This window comes from Trachemys scripta, chromosome 1, assembly GCF_013100865.1.
Source record: "Trachemys scripta elegans isolate TJP31775 chromosome 1, CAS_Tse_1.0, whole genome shotgun sequence".
NCBI lineage: Eukaryota > Metazoa > Chordata > Testudines > Emydidae > Trachemys > Trachemys scripta.
This window is the reverse complement of record NC_048298.1, coordinates 209,578,130-209,603,364: the sequence shown is the minus strand read 5'-3', so window position 1 is coordinate 209,603,364 and position 25,235 is coordinate 209,578,130. Positions and strand designations below refer to the sequence as shown.

The window sequence follows — 25,235 nt, the reverse complement described above, 5'->3', positions numbered from 1 at the left end:
CGCCCACGACACATTCTATTTTCTACAAGAGCAGTAACCCCAGATATTCAGCCAAATCCTGCTGAAAAAATCTTTGGAAGTCAGTAAGAAAAGGATCTGAAGTTATTTATATGTACACCTATCTGTGTCTCCTCCTATCATCTTAGAATGCAACTGTATTGAGAAATCACATACAGGGACCCAGTGTACCATAGAACTCAAATGAGCATGTGTTGAAACATTATGATGGAAAGAGATATCCTCGATGATAAAGGTAACATTTTACACTCTAAAATATATCAGACTTATATGTTTGATATTTTGCATTAAAATTATTTTGTTTTATTTTACTTTTATTTAAAACAAATGTTTGCAGACTGCTCCTCCCCGAGAGTTTAATGGACTGTTAGTCATTACATTGAACAACCTGGTCTCTTTCTAAAAAGATCTTTGTCTTTAGTCTAAGGAGCAGTTTAACATTTATATTTTAGGCTGCTTTGTAATGTGGCTAATTCACAGTTCAAGTACCTGAGAGAAGACCAGTAAGAGAATAGAACAGCCTTTAGAAGCAAATCACCACATCAAATTGAAAACAAAAGGTAAAAAGATAAATATTTTGAGAGGCTTAGGGACTATCCCTTCATTTAGTATTAAGCCTTGCTGAGAAAACCACCACAAATCAAACTGCCTTTTTTTTTTAAAAGTAGTTTTGCCATGATTATTTGGAGGGGAAAAAAGGCTAGGAAACAAGTCAGACTCAAATGAAAATGTATTTCACTCTTATACATGCTATACATGTCATGCAAGTGAGGTAATCTACAGGTTATACAATGACACCATAATAAAATATAACATCTCAGGTGACATCTGCCAAATACAATATATCAAGCAAAACAAACATGATTAGTTTGTTTTGGTTCTTTTTTTTATTATTATTTAGGAAACAACTGTAGGACTAATTTGGAAGACACGATACCATGCTACAGCTTACTGAACAGTCACTAGAAAGGTATTTTGCTGAAATACACCAACATAAAAAGAACTATTGTTATAGGCATGTTTTCTTTACATACTCACACACAGGTTCATTGGCTACTTCAATTTTTAAACAGTTGCTGGCTTTAAAAGCAGAAGAACGTGGCTACAATTGAGACCAAGCTACACTGTAAACTTCTCTACATATAAAAGTTTCTACTTTTTTGTTAGTGTCCAAACAGAATTGTAGTGACTTTTTTAAAAGACTTGGACAAAAATGTCCTCCAGGCAGCACAGAATATAGGATAAAAGTTACCATAGTTCACCAAAAGAAATAAAACTAACCAAAATACATTGTATGGCACATAATGTCTACATTTTACATTCTTGATATGAATTTTCCCATATAGATGTTTGTTGAGTACTAAGGAGGCTAATATTGTTATATAGGTGAAAATACTATGTGAGAGAGAGAGAGAGTGTCTCAGACTTAGTATTTCCGTTGCAATATCTGTATATTGTTTTACCGCTGATTATATTTTTTGTTGAGTCTGTAGGAAGACACAAAATAGTTGTCTACATGAATGAAAGCCTGCTGGTATTAATAACTGATCTCAAATAGTTAACTCAACATTTATCTGAACCCCATGACATACTTGCTTAGAACTACTGCATTTATGGAATACATATTAAAGAACTGTAATGGGTATTATGCCTACATTGTCTACAAGTGTTATATCAAGGGAGTTTTAAAGACTTCAGCGAGAGTCAACCCAAGCCTTTATTAGTACTGTATTAAACTGCTTTGTCACTACTGACTTTAAAAAAAAGACAAAATAGCCATGTGTGATGCATTGTAGCAGGGGGATAAATCTAACCCTCCACAGTCTGTAAGGAGGCTCCTTTGATTCCAACAGTTGAATAATTATTTGTTTTCGTGCTTCCTCAGTTCTAGTTTTGCAATTATACACCTGCAAAAAAGAGTTGCCAAGAACTCTTCAGTATTTTTCCCCATTTAAAAAAATAGGCACAGAGCTAAAGTACAGTACATTATTTAATTTCAACGCACTGTGGGCAAACCTCATAGCATTTACAAGAAAGTGACATTGAGTACTTGTATGATAAAACTGAAGGAAGAATGATTTTAAAATAAAATACACAGGGTAGAAATCACAGTGAAGTATTTAGATGAAATTTAAATTAAAAAAAAAAAGTAGTAAGAGCTTTATTAGCAGCTGAAGCCCAAATTCTAAAGCACAATGAATCTTCCCTGAAACTAATCAAGGCTATAGATTCCTGGCATCTATGAAGAACAGCCAGTTATTCAACATACCACTTGGGAAGACAAAGTTATATTCAGCTCTGATTATGTGAAATCCAGTGTTCAAAGACTGCAGAAGCTCTTTCAGATGACAAGCTCATATTTTACTGCCAGCAGCATGACAGGACGTATATCCTCCATAAATACTTCCTCTGTCAATTAAAAACACACCCAAACAGTTTATGCAAGTAAAATGGCTCCAATTTTTATAACTGAGAACTGATTCTCTTGCAATAAAGTACAATGCTACAATTAACGTTAAAACTATCAGTATCTCATACTGTATGTCACTTAGCTTGCAGACTTTCCAAGAAAAGGACTGTTACTTAACTGTCTGTACAACGCTGCGTATATCTATAGCACTGAACCATAATAAATGGCAATCACTACCACATTCCACATTGTTGCATACTTAATTGGTCCTGCTTTTAACTGTTCTCTCTTTGTTATTAAATTGAAATGAGATATAATTAAGGACTATCATAACTAATAGGGAAGGGTGCATAGTTCTTTAACCAAAAGAGAACACACATCTATGTTTTTCATTATACCCTGAGTTTATCACTGAAATGTTTAAGTTAAACAGGTAGCTTCAACTGCTTTAATGTAACTGATTTGGGTACCAGTACAGATCAACAAAAAGTCTTAAACATTTTATTAAGTACCGACTACTGTCTGTAGAATTCACAAATAAAAACACTGTCCTCTGCCAGACACACAATTTACATCTTTAGTTCCGAACTATGCAATGAGTTCCTGCACTGATGGCTCAACTGCCAGCATAGAACCAATCTAGATCTCACTCTCTTTCCACTCCTAGCTGGACATGAGCTAGCTCCCCACTCCTCCTGGCTGTGGTTAGAAACCAGGAGCAGGGAGAGGTAGGGCATGACAGGGGTTCCCATCAGGGACGAAGTAAAAACTTGATAGGAAAGCATATGGTGTGACCCATCTTTCCAACAGCCGAACAAGCTTCCCTTTTCCTCCATGATGCCTTCCTTACCTATTTATTATCTATAGAGTACCAAGAATGTGCAAGGTGCTTTACAGACTAGTATGAAGACAGAACACCTACACCAAGAAAGTTACAATCCAAGTAGTCACTGAAAGGAAATTGCAGGAAGATGAATGGGCAAACTCAAAGAGCAAGGTGAGCAAACATTGAGGATGAGACATATCTTGCAAGTTCCACACTTTTCCGATTATTTTTATGTGGGGGTTTATTTTCCTTTGTTATATTTTTACGTCTTTTCCTTTCACATTTTTGTACTTTGTATTGAGGATTCTCATTCATCTGACTAGTTAACAATTAAACTGCAGAGAGCTCTAGAGTTAATAGGCCTTTTGGAACAGGTAGTGTCATAAGGAGATTTTGAAGGTAGAGAGGGTGGATGTATGACAAAATGGGTAAGGACAGAGGCTCCAAGCTTACAATCGGAGGCTATATGAAAAGAAGCAGAGACAAAATTAGGAGGGAGCACAACATGAAGCAAACAGTTAGCTGTTCTGCTTGGGCACAGCAGAGGGAGCAAGAAGAGATGATGAAAGGAAAGGTGAGTTGAAAGGTACAAGGGAGTAAAGTTGTGCAAGTCCTTGAAGGATAGGAAAAGTAGTTTGAATTTGACACAGGTGGCTAACAAGTTACTCTAAAACCTAGGAAAATGCTCATTCCCCAAGATGTTCAACAGCTGGAGATTAACCTATATTCCAAGGGTTCACAAGGTTTCTCTTGTGTCACTTTATCTCCAAAAAATGGAGAAGTGTTCAGAGAAAGGAATACTTATGTAATTGGGGAATTCTATCCTAGTAGATTTCAGGAAGACTAAGGTTATTTCGTTTGAAAGGGGAAGAGTAAGTAGTATGATAGGGGTATAAAAGAATAAAAATGTAGAGAAGGATGAACATTTACTCCTATTTACCCTTTCCCATAATACAAGAATAAGAGGAAATTAGAAGAGAATTTAGAACTGATAACAGTAAAGCTTTTTATGTTACATTTAATTAATCTGTGAAACTGTTGGCTGCAGGGTATTCAGGCAAAAAGTTTAGCACATATCAGAAAAGGATTAGAAGATTGTTTTAAAAAGAGTAAGAATAGCATCTGTTACCCTAGTATATTAGCTAGGGTAAAGTTACAAGGACCATCACTTCTCATACCTTAGGGCTTAAGATGGTAAACATCTTGGGTCAGGAGGAGTTACAGTTAAGATCTGGAGAGTTCTGCTTTGTTATACATCGGAGCATTCTGAGGGTTTATACCTTGCTCTGAGGGACACTGTTCAACACAGACTGCACGCTAAAACGGGATTCAGGACTAAGTGGACCATTCCTCTTTTCCACTATGCCAATTCTTACATTCCTAATTAGTCTACTCACGGAAGATTATGCCAAATTTAAATGTCCAGGAACCTAACTCTCAACATATGCTGCTCGCACTACTGGATTAACCTAAAAAGTGTGCTATCTACACTCCCAATAACTTGTCATAGCTTAGATATTTCTCACAATATTGTACCTTCATCTGTACAACAGAATCGTGTGGTTGTCAACAGATGGAGTTAAGTGTATTCTCCTGCCCAGGACTGTTAAATCCATCAATCAAGTTTTTGTTACAATCATCCAGGCTAATGTTTTCACTGGATATCTTGGAGTAAGTGGCCTGTCCTGTGAAATCCAAGAGATCTTCAAGAGCCTTGGCATTACTTGTTCCATTCTGGTCCATAGAACCACCGGGAATGAGTTCATTCATAGGTGAGAATTCTGGGATAGATATAAGTTCTTCTTTGGAAACAGGACTGTATGGAAGACAGAAAGGAAAATGCAGAATAAAAGTCTTGTAAGCTCTTAGTGTTCATGAAAAGGGTTACGACATCCCTGAAAGCCGTTCTATTTATCCTCAGAACAGGTACAACATGCCTCAGTGCTATGTGCCCAACTCATACACAAAGGAGCCAACTTATAGGAGAGAAAGTAATTCTGTCTTCATACTCCTTAAATGTTGGTCTTGGTGGTGGCTGCATAGTATTGACACAGTCCAGTAGGAACTGGACTGAGATTACAAACTCATTTCAGAGAGGCTGGATTCCAACTAGTGACCCAGAGGTTAAAAAGGCTGAATATTCCATTCCCTGCGCCATCAGATACCTTATATTTACCATTTTAATCGCATCTTAATTCTGCAAAGGTTTACACACATACTTAACTTCATGAACAGCAAATAGTCCCCTTGGCTTCAATGCATAAATTTCAGTTAAGCTTGTGGATAAATCTTTGCAGGATCGTGGTCTCAGACTGTTAATTTTGCACAGTACAGATTTCAAAGATATATTCAACCATGTGAAAATTGTGAAACCGTGTGAAATTTAAAAAGCTAACTTTTACAGAACAAACTAAATGCAGCACAACAAGGGAATTGAAATTCTAAGGTTGCTGGGAACTATAGTTCTGAATTTCTTTATTTTAGTAAAATCTCATATTTAATATTGCATTAATGTAGGTTTTTTTAATCAATGGGCAAATTAAGCCCTGATGCAACTCTAATTACTTCAATAATTATGCAATGGATCTATTTGTTACAATGTTAGGTTCATTTAATTTTTAGTTATAATGTTAATGGGGAATGAACACTATATTTAAGATTATAAATATATTATATATCTATGCCAAACATTGATATACAGATGTCTACAATCTTCGCTTATTTCCTCCTGTTTCTCTAACAAATAGTCAAAAGGGCATGGGTACATTTCAAATGCAATTTTAATAAAAGATTTTTCTTGTTAAAGTCTTGGTATAATCTTCAGACATAACATGAAAAAACTGAAAATTAAATGAACCTAACATCATCACAAATGGATCCATTGCATAACTATTGAAGTAATTAGAGTTGCATCAGGGCTTAATTTGGCCCATTGATTAAAAAACCTACATTAATGCAATATTAAATATGAGATTTTACTAAAATCAAGGAATTCAGGACTATGGTTCTCAGCAATCTTAAAATGTCAATTCCCTTGTTGCACATACTGTACAATAGGAGTCTTTCACCCAAGATCCCATAATACTTGTTTATTGCTTACTTGTTGCCAAATATTTGTTAAATTAGCATGAATTAAAAGACTTAAGATTAAAATAATTGAAAATGTGAATGTTGAAATTCTAACCTGCGGCATTATTTGTACAACACAATGACTTATATGCCACTGTTTTATAGTTCTGGTACAAAACAAAATCTGATATTTGAATACCCATTTTCACAGCAATACAGCATGTGAACTCTATGGACAATCCAAAATGTTTGAGCATGTTTGTGTGCACTTGGCAAGTGAGAACTATGGAAGAGCTTAATTATTTTGCAGGATATGAGAGTGAGATAAGAGATTGTAAGTATCCTTCAACCTGAAAGTGCATTTACTTCTTGAGAGCACACTACTAGTCAGAACATACAAAGAGTAGTTACACAGGAGTCCATATTTGGGGTTGGGCTGTGCCCAGAGATGGACAGATTAACAAATGAAATGAGAGAACTGCATATGTTTTGGTGGGTTGGTTTTGGTTTTCTGAACAGTTACTTAAAAGTTATGTGTTTCATGTGACGTGTACCTCACATCCATAGACTGAACCTCATCTGTTGAATCATCCATGCTGTTAGATTTCCCATCAATGGCATCCAGCTGAATAAGGCCCGTAACTGACTTAAGTCCATTAGAAAATATATCTCGAGAAAGTGTTTCAACAGCAGCACATCCTAAGCCTTTACTCTCCTGGCAGGCTGTCAGTCCATTGATTTCTATAAAAGAACCTCATTAGGAAGTAATAGCAGTGTTTATATTTAAAAATCACAAAATTATTTGAGTCATAGAAATTAGAGACGAAAGTGACCCATCATATTATCTTGTCAATCACCCTGCTATTGTAGGACAGTTTGAAAAAGAAACAAGATAATATATTATCTTTTACAACATGCAGAGAGAAGCCCTAGAGAAGGGGAAAAAATACGGAAAAGTCACACTTCACTATTTACACATTTTTCATTTATCATTCTTTAATATATATATATATATATATGCTGTTAGCAAACCAAATTAAATGCAAAAGGGATTGTATTTTAAAACAATGTTTAAAAAGCATGTCAAGCTTGGCCGTAGGGGAAAATATTTCTAGAGAATCTACAAAACAGGAATGTAGACTACAATGAACAAAGAAATCTGCAGGCTAGAATAACTTTTATATAAATGCTATCTGGGACATGCTGTGGAGTAGAATATTACCCATCAGGATAGTTGTCTTCTGCTTCTACATCAGGGATAGGCAGCCTTTGTCACGCGGCCCACCAGGGTAAGCCCCCTGGTGGATCCGCAGGTTCGGCTGATCATGGCTCCCACTGGCCGAGGTTCGCCGTCCCAGGCCAATGGGGGCTGCGGGAAGCGGCACGGGCTGAGGGATGTGCTGGCTGCCACTTCCCGCCGCCCCCATTGGCCTTGGAGCAGCAAACCGCGGCCAGTAGGAGCCACAATCGGTCACACCTGCAGATGCGGCAGGTAAACAAACCAGCCCGGCCCGCCAGGGTACTTACTCTGGTGGGCTGCGGGCCAAAGATGGCCGATCCCTGTTCTACATTTACCATACTTTGGTAAATCAAAGATGTTCTATTTTCTTATGTTTAACATATTTACACATAAATGTATCTGTTCCTTTTCTGAATGAAAACACAGCATCTGTGACAATACAGCACTATCTGAGGTTATGGATTTTTGTTTTCAAGTTATCAAGACTGAATATTGGTCAAAACAAAAATGAAGGGCTTTTACCTGTTTGATTGAGAGCAAGAGTTTTTGGTTGCTTTTCCACAGTCAAAGTTGATGGTATCTCCAGTTTTGGCTCTTCCTTCTGTAACCAAATAATGTTTAAGCTGCATTAGATGCAAGGTCCTAAGATTCAGGGAATTGACTGGACTCAGAACCTTTAAAAAACTCTGCTGGTTAATACACAGTTGTTCCTAGAATGCTTTTTCTCAATTACATTCAAGCACATAAAACAAAAACTACAACACACATTTTATCTTTAGGCTGCATCTATTATAGAAGTATTCCCTACACTGCCAGAGTAGTTACTCAGAGTACACATGGCCTTGTGAAATTATCCTCAGGTCCCCTTTTGGGATGCAGAGGCACAAGGTGTGAGAGGAAGACAAAGGGAAGAGCAGAGGCTCAAGTGATGGTGGTAGGGGAGTGGACGGGATAGGACAGTGCCAGAAGGAGGTCAGAAAGTTGACTGAGATGGATGGGGAAATCCTGCATGGCTGGGAGAATAGGGGTTGAAGAAAGACAAGATGCAAGGGATGTAGTTTAAATTAGGCCACAATTTTATTAACTCATTTTGGAAATACGTGGCAAGGATTGTATGGTGCTGATCATTCTTTCCTTAATAATTCCCACCTATCTGCAAAGGCTGCCAACAGCCCTCTGGACTTCCTGCCTGGACCCAGCTCATTGCTGGTCCTCATTGCCCTTCTCTTATATGAAGGTTAAGAAGGAGTGGGGATACAAGATTGTCTTCCTGCTAGACCAGACGGTAGGAGTTCCACTTCCCGAGGAGATGCCCTTCCCATATATCCACTTCCAACTGGTTCATCAGGGAACCGGATCCTCCATGCAATGAGTAACTTCACTGGATACCTACTAAGCTGAGACAACTTGAACCTTTCCTCCTGACCTGCCCCACCAGGTCCCTAAGCTGCAGAAAACCCCCCACTCCATCTCAGCCACTCTGCAGTGAGAGAATTTCCTTCCCAGGCCCCAAAAAAGAAGCTGGTGTAATGTCCGCCATAGACAATAAAACCCAATCTTATTATGATCCATGGGTGGGAGGTACTGGCCTTGGGAATGAAATATAAATACTAGGGCTGTCAAGTGATTAAAAAAATTAATTGCAATTAATCGCACTGTTAAACAATAATAGAATACCATTTATAGAAATATTTGTGGATATTTTCCACATTTTCAAATATATTGATATCAATTACAACACAGAATACAAATTGTACAGTGCTCACTTTATATTTATTTTTGATTATAAATATTTGCATTGTAAAAATAAAAACTCGTATTTTTCAATTCACTTAATACAAGTATGGTAGTGCAAACTCTTTATCGTGAAAGGTCAACTTACAAACGTAGGATTTTGTGTTACATAGCTGCCCTCAAAAACAAAACAATGTAAAACTTAAGGGCCTACAAGTCCACTCAGTCCTACTTCTTGTTCAGCCAATCGCTCAGACAAACAAGTTTGTTTACATTTGCAGGAAATAATGCTGCCCGCTTCTTGTTTACAATGTCATCTGAAAGTGAGAACAGGTGTTCGCATGGCACTATTGTAGCCAGCGTTGCAAGATATTTACGTGCCAGATGCGCTAAAGATTCAGATGTCCCTTCGTGCTTCAACCATCATTCCAGAGGACCATGCGTCCATGCAGATGATGGGTTCTGCTCATCATCCAATCCAATCATCCAATCCAAAGCAATGCATACCAATGCATGTTTATTTTCGTCTTCTGAGTCAGATGCCACCAGCAGAAGATTGATTTTCTTTTTTGGTGGTTCGGGTTCTGTAGTTTCCACATCAGACTGTTGCTCTTAAGACTTCTGAAAGCATGCTCCACACCTCGTCCCTCTCAGATTTTGGAAGGCACTTCAGATTTTTAAACCTTGAGTCAAGTGCTGTAGCTATCCCTAGAAATCTCTAAGGATTTCTCTGGTACCTTCCCTGTGTTTTGTAAAATCTGCAGTGAAAGTGTTCTTAAAATGAACAACATGCTGGGTCATCATCCGAGACTGCTATAACATGAAATATACGGCAGAATGCAGGTAAAACACAGAGCAGGAGACATAAAATTCTCCCCCAAGGAGTTCAGTCACAAATTTAATTAACGCATTATTTTTTTAACAAGCGTCATCAGCATGGAAGCATGTCCTCTGGAATGGTGGCCAAAGCTTGAAGGGGCATACGAATGTTTAGCATATCTGGCACGCAAATATCTTGCAATGCAAACTACAAAAGTGCCACGTGAATGTTTGTTCTCACTTTCAGGTGACAACATTGTAAATAAGAAGTGGGCAGCATTATCTCCCGTAAATGTAAACAAACCTGTTTCTCTTAGTGGTTGGCTGAACAAGAAGCAGGCCTAAGTGGACTTGTAGGCTCTAAAGTTTTACATTGTTTTGGTTTTGAGTGTTAAAAAAAAAAAATCTACATTTGTAAGTTGCACTTTCACGATTAAAAAGATTGCATTATGGTACTTGTATCACGTGAATTGAAAAATACTATTTCTTTTATCATTTTTGCAGTGCAAATATTTGTAAGAAAAATGATATAAAGTGAGCACTGTATTCTTTGTTGTAATTGAAATCAATATATTTGAAAATGTAAAAAACCACTCAAAATATTTAATAAATTTCAGTTGGTATTCTGTTGTTTAACAATGCGATTAAATCGGCGATTAATCATAATTAATTTTTTTAATCGCTATTAATTTTTTGAGTTAATCACATGAGTTAACGCTGATTAATCGACAGCCCTAATAAACACCTTTGTGACACAGAGGCCCACTGGTGGTTCACTACTCTGTGTCAGCAACTCGTCAGGCCTGACATACTCACTACACCTCACACACAATTGTCATGATATATACCCCAAAAGTGGCACGTAATATATCATTTGAAAACTAGTAACTCACTGATCATTAACATTCTTGTATGATGTATGCATGAAGTGTCTAAGAGAGTTATGGATATGTGCTAGAATTATGTTCACAAAAATGTGTTTGGCAAGCAATGCATAAGCACAGATTGCTGTAAACAAAAGAATGTGCATTTGTTTGTCTGACCCACCTGGTCATCAGGCAGAGACAACGAAGGCACATTTACATAAAAGATTTTAAAAAGCCACCAACCTAGCATGTGGGGGAGATATCCCCTGGAAGGATCTGAACTTCAATGGTAAGTAACAGAATCAACTGACTGTACACAGTATTACAGTATTAGCAAAGTGTACAGTCAGCGGAAGGTTTTTTCTGAAAGCTGATGACACACTGGTGATTAATATAACTGTGAAATGTACATATTAACAGTCTATGAGAAAATATGGATACTTAAGGACATTATGCTTTAAAGTCTGTAACTAAAAGCAGGGAAAAACAGGTTTCTCCCAGACAGGAGAGAAGTCAGCTATCTATCTGTCTCCAATGACATTAAGCGAGGTGTGACCAAAAATAATGGAAGCACTATTTACATACGAATCAGCAGGGGGATGGGAAGTCCACAGGAAGGGAAGAACAGCATGACGTAATCCTGGGTCTGGGGACAAAAGAGTGAGTTTGGGAAGATAATATAAGGCAAGAGGAAGAAGCCATCATGGCATCCATCACTAGGCCAGAGCTCTTGCAAGACGACAAAGATAAGTCCTTGAACCAAGGGGGCTGAAGTTTCTGGGAACTGAATATAAGCGAGAAACCTGCTTAGGCAAAGATCTGTCACCTAGGAAGACAAGGGAAACCAGCCCCTTGTACTTCTGTGGAAGGTCCTGACTGAGAGAAAGTCAGGCATAGCTGGAAAGAAAAAGATTGGTAAGAAATCTACCTCAAACAAAGGCTATAGCTTGTTAAGTCTTAGCCACTAGAAAGTGTATTTTATTCCTTCTATTTGGTATCACTTAACCTATGCCCTTTTGTTAATACCCTTGTTTTATACCCCAACTCCTCAGTGGTATGTTTGAAGGGAAGGGTGTATTTACCCCAATTAAGGTAAAAAGCTCTAATTTGCTTTTGTCTCTTTGAAGACACAAACGAACTATATTATTTCTCCGAGCGTTCCAGGAGAAGTCAGGACACTTCAGGGCAGACAGTTTTGGAGAAATTGGAGACTGGTGGTATGTTGGGGTCACTTGGCGAGCAGTAACCAAGGCTGCTGGAGACCAGTGTGTGGCTATGGTGAAACAAGCAGGCAGTTGGAGTCAGAGTTGCTGAACCAGGGCTCTTACCACACGGATAGTCAGGGCACACAGGGTCACTGGGCAGATCGTGGCAGAACCCCTTACTGGTCAGGGATTGCACTCGAAAACCTCCTCCCTCCCCAAGGTGTCCATGGATTAGTGGCCCACCTGTGCCATTTCTAGTCCTCCCCTGGCTCAAGTGAGGTTCCCCTTCTGCCCCTCAACCCAAAGGAGGGTAACCCTTAAAGGAGTCACATCCCCCATTTCTTCCCCCTGGCCAGACAACACCTTCCCCTCATATGCCTAATGTCTGGTAGCTTTTAGAGAAATGTAGACAGGAGAGAGGATTTTTCTGGTTTTGTCTTTTTAAAGAAAACTAGAGCCTCTTAAGCTAAATAAAGAAACAGCTTCCCTAAAAGAAAATTTTATGAAGTAAAAGTCTGAAGTGAGAGTCAAACACTTTACCTCTGTCCATTGAGTGCTGGTGCATCATCAGGCACCTCTGCTCTGCTGTTAATCCCACCCCGTGATCAGAATTAACATGGAGGAGGACAAGAGCTCTATGACTGATTAATTCAACATCATCAAAATGGAGGAGATGCATTGCATAGGCAAAAGTCACAAAGATACCAGTTCTCAGCACTACAGTTCTGAACTATATATGGCTCACCACCTCCACTGCCTAGGAGAGTAGTACTGACCTCACGGTGCTGCTACAACTATAGTCACTCTTAATTCTAAAATCTAACGGAAAAATAAGAATAGAGCATTTCTAGTCAAAGCATTTATTCTCCAGGGAGCAATCCTACAGTGTCCCTCCCCCTCCCTGCCACCCACACCCACTGGGAAAATATCCTGGGAGCAGGGTGTGTGTGGAGAGGCACTCTGTTCCATACCTTTACTTCTGGTGTTTCACTCTTTCTTGTTCTCTTCATTATTTCATCTATTCGCTAGAAAGCAATGTAAATCAATCACATCAGAAGGTTACAAGGCAGACATGCTATGAAGCTGGGAGAGAGGGCTCATGGGATTGGTAATGGGCAGCAGGGAAGGTTGATTTAACTCTGGTGTCACAAACTTATCTCTGCCCTCACTAGAAAGGAAGAAGACAAAAGGTACATCTACACTGCAATAAAAGACCCACAGCATGGCTGTGGCTGGCCTGAGTCAGCTGAATTGGATTTACAGGGCTAAAAATGGCAGTGTAGGTGTTTGAGCTCAGGCGGGAGCCCAGGGCGGGCGGGTCTCAGAGGTGAGCTCCAGCCTGAAGCCAAACACTGCAATTTCTGGCCCTGCAGCCCAAGCCCTGCGAGCCCAAGTCAATTCATCCAGGTTCTGAGACTTGGTGCCGTGGGTTTTTTATTGCAGTGTAGATGTACCCAGAGGAGAAGAGGGGAAGAAGAGAAGGGAGCTCTCTTTGTAATCACAATTCCAACAAACTGAATTTCTCACCAGGTGCAAATTAGTAGATAAAAAATAAATAAAAAGGTTTGCGATGATGAGCCCCCCAGTGCCCACTTCCTGAACAAAAAGTTTGTCAGCTGAACACTAATTGCTCAAGTCTCCAACTACTGCTTCTTCAGACCACAAAGTCATCAGTAGTCCTCTAGTATTGCAATCCATTTGCTATTTAAAATGAAACACTTTATTTTACAGTTGTACAGCTGTAAAATCCTTCTTTTCTGCTTGTTAATTCATCAAATGCATTATGTCTTTGCCCAGAGAGTTATATACTTAAAGTAAACTATTTTAGATTTAAAGACATCACTTCTAGTTCTTGTGTTCCAATGTACAAGTGGTTGACCCTACTAAAGTTAAACCCCTCCAGCCTCCAAGACTAATAATTTGGAATGAAACTGGAAGAAAACACACAAAAGGGAAGGCTTTTATAACAACTTTCCAGGCATCTCTTAACTAAGCTAAAGACAAAGATTTCTAGAAATCTGGGGGAAATTCTGTCCGGCCACCTATGGGCATGCAGTGTGACTAAGCACTACATGGATGCTTTGCAGGGTGTGGGTCTGGAGTTACATAGAAGCACCAGCCATTTCCCTGCTTGAGCGAAACAACTGCAGTAGTGGCCATAGAGTGGCTCTGCTGATGCTCCTCCATTCCCTCAGAGTAGGGTGGGAGGAGAATGCTTTTTCCAACTGGATAACATACTATTTTTTCTGCAGAGTACAAATCCACTTTCTCAATTAAAAACTGCATATTTATTTAAAGCAAACACACTCCTGTTATTGTTTTTAACTTTCTGTGGCTTATAAGTCTGAGTGGGAACCATCACTCTGCTTGTATATTATACCCGCTTCTCCTACCCTTTGTCTTGTCCATTTAAATTGTAAGCTCCTCAGAGCAGGGACAGTCCAATACTGTGTTTGTACAGTGCCTAGAACGATAAGGCCCCATTCTCAGTGGGCACTTAGGCACTGCCTTAATAATTATTAATTAAAAATAATAATAAAACAACAACAACTAAGGGTATGTCTATACCCAGCCGCTAGTTGGCAATCGAACTTCTGGGTTCGACTTATCGTGTCTTGTCTGGACGCGATAAGTCGAACCCGGAAGTGCTCGCCGTCGACTGCGGTACTCCAGCTCGGCAAGAGGAGTACCGCGGAGTCGACGGTGGAGCCTGCCTGCCGCGTGTGGACCGAGGTAAGTTCGAACTAAGGTACTTCGAACTTCAGCTAAGTTGCGTACCTTAGTTCGATTTGGGGGTTTAGTGTAGACCAAGCCTTAGTTTGTTACAAACTCTGAGGTACATGTTTCTCCAGGTTGAAAATTAGCTAATCTGGATTAGGTTTTAAAAAACAAACCTTGAACTCTGCCTACTCAACTGAATGTTTGTTTTGGATATTTTTGGGCAGGTTTCTGGATTTATGCATTTAAAATAACAAAGGTACTAGTTCTTTTAAATTGGAGATGAACACCTACCTTCTTTCTCTCCAGTCTTTCTTGCTCAATCTGCTGCATGATTTGTTCCCTTTCCAGCCGCATGTGTTCAGCTGCCTCTCGGGCCTTTGCTTCAGCTTCTTCTCTCTAATGAAAATGCATAAGCTAAGGTAGAACCGTTATTTATTTTAGACAAATCATCAGATTCTATAAAATCTTACACAGCCTGCCAGGTATGGATTATCGGCATAACTCTGTCAGCAAGCATCTTACAAAAGAGAAAGAGTAAGAGGTTTAAATTTCATTAGACTGCATGTCCCGTTGTAAAAGGGATCACTGAAGATTACATTTTTTCTAGATTACATTTTATCTTCACTGCAGTGTCCCTCTGCTTTCCACTTGATCTAAGAAGCAATGGACTCTAAGTTATTAAGTGCTCTTCAATAACTTTTCCACACTCGTAGTTTTTTATAACGTTCATAAATAAAGATGGGGTCCCCGTTTTCTGAAATACTGAGCACACCAAGTTTCCAGTGATTCAATTGGAGTTGCTGTTCTCAGAACATCTGAAAATCAGGTCCATTGCTTGTATTTTAGATTTCTGCTCTTTTAACAGAAGTTCTTGCAAGAGATATCTTATACTATACCTGTTTTTCAAGCTTGGCCTGCAGTTCTTTTTCTTGCTTTTCCTTTAGCATTTTTTCTTCCTCAGCTCTCCTTCTGGCATCCTCTTCTGCTTTTCTCCTAGCTTCTTCCTCTTCACGCCTTCTTTCCTCCTCTCTCTCACGAGCTTCTTCTTCTAGGCGAATTCTTTCTTCTTCTGCCTTTCTTTTCAGCTCCTCTCTCTCTAGCCTTCAAAAAAACAGCAGCACATTTGAAAATGCAGCACACGTTGCTCTTCGTTTAACACAGAACTCAAAGACGCACAGAGTGCATCATGCACTGTATGTACAGAACGTAATTTGGCTGCGAATAAACGCTTCTACATACATTTGTATGGAATGGGCTCTGACACAATGGAGGGATTGGCCACAACTCCATAATTCAAGTTGCAACCAGGCTTCCATTCTAAGCTTTATTCACCCCATCTAATGTTTTGAAGAATAACATTTCCCTTTGAACACTGATGTGACTAAAGTGGGACAGAACAAGAAACGTGTTTGTAATTTCAACTACAGTATGTAGAACTAACATTTTTCAAGTTTTGAGCAGTTAAAAAGGACCCTTATTCCCACTTTTGCCTTATGATAACCTCACCTCACTCCTGACCATCTGAGCAATGAAGTTATTTTTGAACATGCAAATGCCCTCCCTTGGTGAAAATAGTGAGACACAGCCCCAGAAGGAAGGGAAAGCACATACCTGATAATGCCTCCTTCAGAAGCTTACTAAACTGTGTGTTTGCGATGCTGTGGGTCTGACAGGTCCCATTTTGGGATCAGGAAAGAATTTTTCCCATTGGGCCAAACTGACTGAGGCCCAGTGGTTCAATCTTTTCACCCTCCTCACAGCATCATGGAGTTAGATTAAAAGAAGTAGGGTATGGAATTTTAATATTAGCAATTTATAGGAACGGTTAGTTTGTCACAATTTGCCGCTGGTGTCCAGTGTGGCAAAAGGCTAAAAGAGCCAGCTTCCTGAGGTAAGAGAGACCTGGAATTTTGCTGGTGGCCCTTGCATCTCTGGGAAAAGGGGAGACCTGAAATCTTTGCAGACCAAACCTTTGGTATCGTCTAATCCCCTCGGGGGCAGAGGGTGAGAGATTCAGAAGTGGGCTATGTCATAGGGGTAGGCTGAGTAGGTTCTCTCCCCAGTTATTAATTATATGATGTGAGACCTGCAACTAAATGTGTGGTATGAGAGAGACCAGGTGGGTGGGACACACATAATGCCCTTCCCCAGCGTTCAGTCAATAAAGTTGTGGCCTGCTGCTTAAATCCATCCCTGTTTTAATTCACTTGTGTGTCCTGCTCAATTCATGAGTGCATGTGTCCAGAAACAATATCTCATGACACGGAGAGCTAAGGGGGTCAGGAGTACAGAAACTCATGTCTATTAGCTCCACAGACCACGTGGAAGTAAAGATAAAACTCCTACCTTTTGAATTGCTTAAAGTTTCATACTTTTATAAATAAACTGGCTTTAAAAAAAAAAAACACCGCCAAGTTTAGAGCCTCAGCACTTCAAATTTTACACACATAAAGCTTGACACACTTGACAGGAGAGATTGCACACTACTTTGCATCTGTACACCTAAAACCTTAAGAAGGTCAGGATAGTTGGGAGCTAACTCTTCCATCCAGTGCTAAGCCTCTCATGGTCCTTGGGCTACCTGACTGTCTATGGAGCTCTCTCCCCTCAGTGCAATTTTAGCCTGGCAGCCTAGGGACCACCGGGTGCTTAACAGCTCAGTAAGGAAGCAGGAGGTAGGAGCAGACTGCATGGTACTTGATCTGTAAATAAATAAATCAATTCAGGCTAGAATGAGCTGAGAGTATGGCAGTATCTTCATACTCCCTTAGCCACAGGGAAAGCGAGGTGAGGGAAAGGACCTAGTACTGCACTGTGATATGAGACAGTGACTCCTTATTCATAGATTCTAGGACTGGAAGGGACCTCGAGAGATCGAGTCCAGTCCTTTGCCCGCATGGCAGGACCAAATACTGTCTAGACCATCCCTGACAGACATTTATCTAACCTACTCTTAAATATCTCCATAGATGAGATTCCCTAGGCAATTTATTCCAGTGTTTAACCACCCTGACAGTTAGGAACTTTTTCCTAATGTCCAACCTAGATCTCCCTTGTTGCAGTTTAAACCCATTGCTTCTTGTTCTATCCTTAGAAGCTAAGGTGAACAAGTTTTCTCCCTCCTCCTTATGACACCCTTTTAGATACCTGAAAACTGCTATCATGTCCCCTCTCAGTCTTCTCTTTTCCAAACTAAACAAACCCAATTCTTTCAGCCTTCCTTCATAGGTCATGTTCTCAAGACCTTTAATCATTCTTGTTGCTCTTCTCTTGACCCTCTCCAATTTCTCCACATCTTTCTTGAAATGCGGTGCCCGGAACTGGACACAATACTCCAGCTGAGGCCTAACCAGCGCAGAGTAGAGCGGAAGAATGACTTCTCGTGTCTTGCTCACAACACACCTGTTAATACATCCCAGGATCATGTTTGCTTTTTTTGCAACAGCATCACACTGTTGACTCATATTTAGCTTGTGGTCCACTATAACCCCTAGATCCCTTTCTGCCGTACTCCTTCCTAGACAGTCTCTTCCCATTCTGTATGTGTGAAACTGATTTTTTCTTCCTAAGTGGAGCATTTTGCATTTGTCTTTGTTAAACTTCATCCTGTTTAACTCGGACCATTTCTCCAGTTTGTCCAGATCATTTTGAATTATGACCCTATCCTCCAAAGCAGTTGCAATCCCTCCCAGTTTGGTATCATCCGCAAACTTAATAAGCGTACTTTCTATGCCAATATCTAAGTCATTAATGAAGATATTGAAGAAAGCCGGTCCCAAAACAGACCGCTTCTATCAATTGTGAAGGAGCAATGACAAGCTCTGAATTAAATTCCTTTCAGTTCTCCAGGGACAGAAGGACAGACACTTTAGATGCGTGGAAGCGTAAAGTGGGGAAAGAGTGAGAAGCCTCTGGCCTTCTACAGGGATAAAAACACACGTTTCTATTGCACTCAATATAAAAAGACTTGAGTAATTAGTTATTTGAGTTAAATTTTTAAAACCATGAGGGCCTAAGCTTAGGTTCCTGAGTAGCTGGCTTGATTTTCAAAAGTTCTGAGCTCCAATAATAGATCTGCTCTTAGGGATTCTCTCTATTACTATGTGTTTGTGTAACCCACACACCTCCTGGGTGTGGTGTTCTGTGCCACCTTGGGGGAGGGGGAGAAGAGAGAGAGACTGACTCTGCTCTATAGCCTTAGCTCTGAGACAGTTGGCTTTTAGCTCATTCACTGGCTCATGCACTAAGCTCCAAGGGTCCCAAGTTCAATCCAGCCCACTGACGACCAGGGTCTGTCGGCGTTACATTTGTACAGTACTTTTTATAATGGGCCACTGACCTTAGACTTCTGGGCGCTAATGACTACCACCACTAATTTTCTTTTTGTTTTTTTTAAAATGACAGCAAGTACCTTTCCCGCTCTTCTCTCTCCTGTCTCTCCTGTTCTTCTTGTTCTTTCTGCAGACGAGCCTGCCGTCTTTTCTCTGCCAGAATTTTTGTAGCTTCTTCTGCATCAGTAGTTCCTGCTGTGAGCTTCCCTGGTGCAGCATTGTGATTAGAATGTTAGTCAGGAAATGAAAAAAGGAAGCACAGCACATACATATATATACTTTGTAACATGTATTCAATAAGCATGTTATCTTTTCACAGTAGCCTACTGTTTCCCATTCCCCTTATCCACCTCACAAGTACTTCTTTACATCCCTCATGCACTGGAAACTTCTATGGCAGGGTATTTATTTTGTGTATGTTTACAAAGTACCAGGCATTTTAAAGCAGCTGATACAGCCATAGAAATAAGATTAGTATAAAAATAACTTCATTGTGTGGTGAAGTATTTTAGATCACAACTGCTGTAGAGATTTAGCTGCATCTTAAAAGAAAGATGTAGACAATATTTTCAGGTGGCATCTACTGTCTAGCTAAATGGACCCTGATCCTGCTCAGACAGAGCCCAGCACTTCAGGGAAGTACCAGAAAGAATAAAGTTAAGTTCTGAAAACCTGGCTTAAGTGTAAGGAGTATTCAAGGAGCTCATTTTTCTAAGGACTGTTGACTTCAAATGATTAGCACAGCTGAAGCTGAAGCACCTTGTTAGCATGAAAAACAAAAATGGAAAAATAAGGGGTTTTTAACTGATCGTTTTGATACGAAGAGGGTAGTAAAGAAAAAAAAGTTTTAATCCAAAATTGGCAAGATTTTTTTTTTTTAAAAAAGGAAGCCTATGCCTAGGCTCCTAAATCCATACTTAGGCATCTAAATAAATGACTTGATTTTCAAAACCGTGCATCCTTCTGCTTCCATTGATGAAAATGACTAACGTCATAACTTCCGGCTCTTATTTTTGAAAACCTTGGTCCATGAGATGCATTGATGGGAATCCTCAGTTTGGCCACCTCAAGTTGCATTTTTATAATTAAGAATTTATCCACGTCACCACAATGGAAATTATATAACTAGTGATTTCAATAGATACTGCAAACTTCAGATTTACAAGTAGCTTTAGGAAAAGAAAGAAATGCCCTTGTTTAAAAGCATCGTGTACCTGCAGCGGCTTTAGATATATCCTTGCCACAAAACCCACCTTCAGTGCTTTCAGTCTTTCCTGTAGAAGGCACATGTTTCTCAGCAACTGCTTGGCCCACAACCTCCTCAGTGGAAGACAGCTGGGGTTTGTGGCTAGTGGTGTTCTCTTTCTCCTTGTCTGCTTTCTTTTTAGGAGTCTCCTGGCTGAGATTAGAGATGACACGGTGCTTCACAGGAGATGCAGGATATTGTTTAACATTTTTAGGAGACTGTGGATACGTCTTTGTAACTGTCCTGGGGTTGGGGTGGGGTGGGGTGGAAGAGAAGGAGAGAAAAGTCACACACACACCATTAATTGTATGTGATTTAGTATGAAGTTCTCACTTAACAGATATTTGCTACTCCTTTCTTGTAGGCTTTGACACAGTATCTCAGACTATCAAAGAAATGAAATGCTAGTGATAAGGAGAGCGTGTTTATTTTTTTTTATATATATATATATAGAGAGAGAGAGAGAGAGAGAGAGAGAGAGTTGTATGTAACTTACTGGCCTGAATTTATTATATATACATACATACATTCCCCACCCCACCCACATCACTACCCTTTAGGAGATGGAATGTAGGACCTGGCTTGTGTGGTTATCATCTCCTCTACTGGCTGAACCAGTGGAGCTCCTCGTTTAAATCATGTACTAGAGGCCTGTGTTTAAGCGAAATGCATTATTTTGTTTTTATCCATACATCCATCCAATTATTAAGTCAGCTGTTGCCATAGCATTTAAGTGCTGATGCTAATTGTATGAAGTTAAGACAACTACTATGTCTGTATGTCAACTTCCATGGTGTAGCTAGAGAAGCGGTACACTTATGGTGCTTCGCCCCACAGGCAGTACCGGGTTTACCTGGCCCACGATCCAAAGGGGCCCCGGCCTGGCCTGGCCGCTCTTCTCCCCCCGCCCCTGTGGGAACAGAAGCTTGGTGCTGCTGGCTCCTGGGGCTCCTGCTGAAGCAGGGCAGGCTCTCCCGGCAGCTAAGCTCCTTCCCCACCTCTTCCCCCAGCTTGCTATGTTCCTCCCCTCCCCATCTCCCTGCCGCCAATTAGCTGTTTGCCACCAGGTGGGAGGGGGAAGAGTGGAGCCTCAGCACGCTTGCTGCTCGGGGGAGGGGGAGAAGGGGTGGGGGCAATGCCTTGGAGAAGGGGCTGTAATTGGGGCATACCCCCTCTAGCCCCCTGCCGTGAGCACCCCGACCCCAGCCCACACCCACAGACCTCTGCCCACCCTGACCCCTGCACCCCCTCACACGCCCCAGCCCCCTGAACCCCCTCACACACATCCAGCCCCCTGCACCCCCTTCACATCCCCAGCCCTTGCCCTGACTCCTGCAGCTCCCTCACACACACCCAGCCCCCCCACACCCTATGCCCTGACTCCTGCACCCCCCCCCACATCCCCACCCCCATCCTGAGCACCAAACAGGGGCTCCTGTCCCATCCCCCCAGCACCCCTCACACCAAACAGGAGCTGCCCCAGGTAAGCGCTCCACACCCCAACCTCCTGCCCCAATCCTGAGCCCCGTCCCTCGCCCTAGCTCCTGGCTAGACCCCACACCCCAACTTTTTTTACAATATTTGGAAAGATCATTAAGTGGGCCATCGAGACCCTCTGTGATTTTCAAATGGTCTGTGGAAAAATAAGTTAGACTACAAGAACAATCAAGGTACCATACTTTATTTTCATTGACTTGCTATTACTTATAGGAGGAGGATGAAGGAAAAAAAGAATGAAAAACAGGGGCGGGGGAGATAAGAGAGAATGTTCTTTTTCTTGGCTGGGTCCTAAGGAGGGACCCCAAAACTGAAGCTGGCTGTCACGTCACCTGGGCTGGGGATACGGTCTCTAACCTACCTGGGCAGTACAGCAGACATGGTTCTGCCCACTAGCTCCTCTTCACTCCCTAGCCCACCCACCACTTGCTTCCCTCCCTCCCGTCCCCAAGGCTTAGCCCTCTCACTTTTAAAAATGATTGCTTCCTTTCCCCCCTCCTCCCCCGGGCTTTTCTTGCAGCCCTGTTGCCAGGTATCCCGTTTTAGACTGGAAACTCCAGTAGAAAATGGGACCTGAGTGTCCGGTTAGCAGTGCTGACTGGAAGCTAAAACTCCAGTTATAGGAGTAACCACATTAGCCTCTGCACCTCCCACTCCCAACACCCACCTCAGAGAGCTGGAAGAGAACCTGTCCTCCTGCTGGGGGAGGAGGGGCAGCTCAGTGCAGAGAGAGATGAAGAGAATGGGCTAGAACCAGTTAGGTACCCGCTGTATGTGGGCAGGGGCGGGGATGGGGGGGAGAGGAGGGAGATCCTGTTTACCCCCTCCGCAGCCCTGCTGCGCTTGCAGTTTACCCCTGGCCCCTCCCTTGCTCCAGGGACCAACCCTAGCTCCTGCCCCACTGTGCTTTTGCCCCCGGCCCCTTTTACAATCATTCCCCAGGGGGGCCCACAAATATGTTTGGCGCCAGGTCCACAAAAAGTTAATCTGGCCCTGCCCATAGGCTGAAGTAATGGAATCCTTTCTTTGCTACAAATACACTGGAGAGAGAGAGAGAGAGAGAGAGAGAGAGAGAGAGAGAGAAAGAAAGAGGCAGGCAAGACTGATATGTGGAAATAACTTGATTAACTAGTTAAAGCTCTGGGAAGATCAGTACAATGCAGTTTCGGAATACCACGCCTACCCCCCTATACAAATTACAGTCCAGATTTTGCATAATCATCTTGAACATAGCAAAGAATTCAACAGACATCACTAGGTTAGATTAATTTTTCAATCTGAAGAGGGACAAATTTCTCTATCTTCTCAACTAACCCCTTAGTATATAGGAATAATTTTCTGGGGGTCAAAGCATGGCATCCCTAGACTCTGTTTGTTTGTCAGAGGGTGGAGATGGATGGCAGGAGAGAGATCACTTGATCATTACCTGTTAGGTTCACTCCCTCTGGGGCACCTGGCATTGGCCACTGTCGGTAGACAGGATACTGGGCTGGATGGACCTTTGGTCGGACCCAGTATGGCCGTTCTTATGTTCTTATGTTATCAACGGTTGGAAATGGGCCATCCTGATTATCACTACAAAAGGTTTTTTTTCTTCTGCTGCTAATAGCTCATCTTAATTAATTACCTTTGTTAAAGTTGGTATGGCAACATCAATTTTTTCATGTTTTCTGTATATATATATTTTTCTACTGTATCTTCCACTGCATGCATCCAATGAAGTGGGTTTTAGCCCACGAAAGCTTATGCTCAAATAAATTTGTTAGTCTCTAAGGTGCCACAAGTACTCCTAGTTCTTTTTATGTAATTTAGGTATCCAAGTTCTATTTTCAGAAGTGATGTAGGAACTTCTGTGCCTAATTTTCATGAAAAGTCATTTTTCAAAATGGGACTTAGGTCCCTTTAAAAGATATGCCCCTAGTCTAGATAGGGCTGGTGTGTGGGGGGGAATTGTGTATCCAAACAACTTCTTTCACAGTCCACTCTCCAAGCAGAGTCTATTGACAGAAATTTCCCTTTTTTGTTCTTTGCTGTGTCCCTGCACTCCCCTTCTATCTGTGTGTGTCCAAATTTCATTTCAGTTAGAATGTAAACTGTTTGGGGAAATGACCTTGTTTTATTCACATTGAAAATACCATGCACACCAATGGCACAAAATAAATAAATTAAGTATATCAGCTACATAGGGAAACCCTTTTAGCTTTCATGTGTTTGTGCGTGTGTGTTAATGTTCAACATTAAAGCTAAAACCATCCCTATATTTTTTATTTAATAAAATAAAATTTGTAAATAAAAATTGATAGCCATCCCTCAGTCTATACTTTTCCTTTGCACAGAGGATATTATTTCCCAACCAGATTGCATTCACCCTCTACCTCAGTTTCTTGGATCACCTTTTCCATTTCAGAACACATTTCTGGCAAATCTGTTTTAGTCGTTGTGGCAGGAGGAGAAACAGTCATATAACTAAGGCTGAGTCATCACTTTTAGCATTACCAAAGCAGTAATTATATTCTGATTAAGGGATGACAACAGGTTTATATTAAAGAGGTTGGTAGGGAAGGAGTTTAGTAATGAGCAATTAAATCTCTTGATCTACTTTGAGGACTATGACAGAAGAACTGCACAGCATACTACACTGGAGCCAAAACGTGAGTTAAAACGGTAACTTGAGGAATAAATCTCTCTACATTTTATTTTGTGGTTGTCTGATGAGAGGAAAAGAAAACAGTGGTTTACTTGTTTTGATATTTGCAAAAAGCCAGAAATAAAACCTATAACAACTGTAAAAAATATTGCACCATGACAGAGGAACAGCTGTTAAACAAAATTTATATCAGCAATAAGAATCTGTATTCTGAAGTTTTCAAATCCCACATTAGGTGCCAGTCATAAATATATAAAAAAGAACATTGCTTTGATTTGATGGTTTTCTCTTTGCATTTAAGAGCACCATAAATTGACACTTCTAGCATTCCTCTATTCCAAGATGCCAGCAGGGGTCATTATTTGAAGCAAGTTTCTCTTCTTTTTTCTCTTTACTGAAAGGCTGAACCAAAATGTGTAGAGCCCTGAGTGGATACAAAAATTTGTACCCGCATCTGATCTGCAAAAATTGTCTGCAGATCTCCGCAGGTTTGCAGGGATCTATAATAGCTCCACAGGTCACCGCGCAGTGACTCAGGAGTATGCCAAGCACCTGCTTCCCAACTGCCCTCCACTTCTCCCCAGAGACCTCCTGCCCTGCCGCCCA

The 25,235-nt window shown here is 40.9% G+C and overlaps 1 protein-coding gene across 19 annotated transcripts in view; it reads right to left on the bottom strand.

Annotated features, from left to right (window-relative positions):
* Positions 1-730: 730 nt before the first annotated feature.
* Positions 731-25,235, bottom strand: part of MAP7D2 (MAP7 domain containing 2) — a 128,891-nt gene continuing 104,386 nt past the window's right edge. For 11 of the 19 annotated variants that reach the window (XM_034755532.1, XM_034755555.1, XM_034755578.1 and 8 more), the window contains 9 exons: positions 20,493-20,728; positions 19,320-19,446; positions 15,805-16,009; positions 15,200-15,304; positions 13,159-13,212; positions 8,086-8,164; positions 6,878-7,076; positions 4,791-5,070; positions 731-2,427 (listed from right to left, as the gene is read on the bottom strand). In XM_034755532.1, the coding sequence (XP_034611423.1) occupies positions 4,821-5,070; positions 6,878-7,076; positions 8,086-8,164; positions 13,159-13,212; positions 15,200-15,304; positions 15,805-16,009; positions 19,320-19,446; positions 20,493-20,728 (1,255 nt within the window). In that variant the 3' untranslated portion in view covers positions 731-2,427; positions 4,791-4,820. The remainder of the gene's footprint in view (positions 2,428-4,790; positions 5,071-6,877; positions 7,077-8,085; positions 8,165-13,158; positions 13,213-15,199; positions 15,305-15,804; positions 16,010-19,319; positions 19,447-20,492; positions 20,729-25,235) is intronic. The other 8 variants (XM_034755550.1, XM_034755624.1, XM_034755642.1 and 5 more) reach the window with 1 other exon arrangement.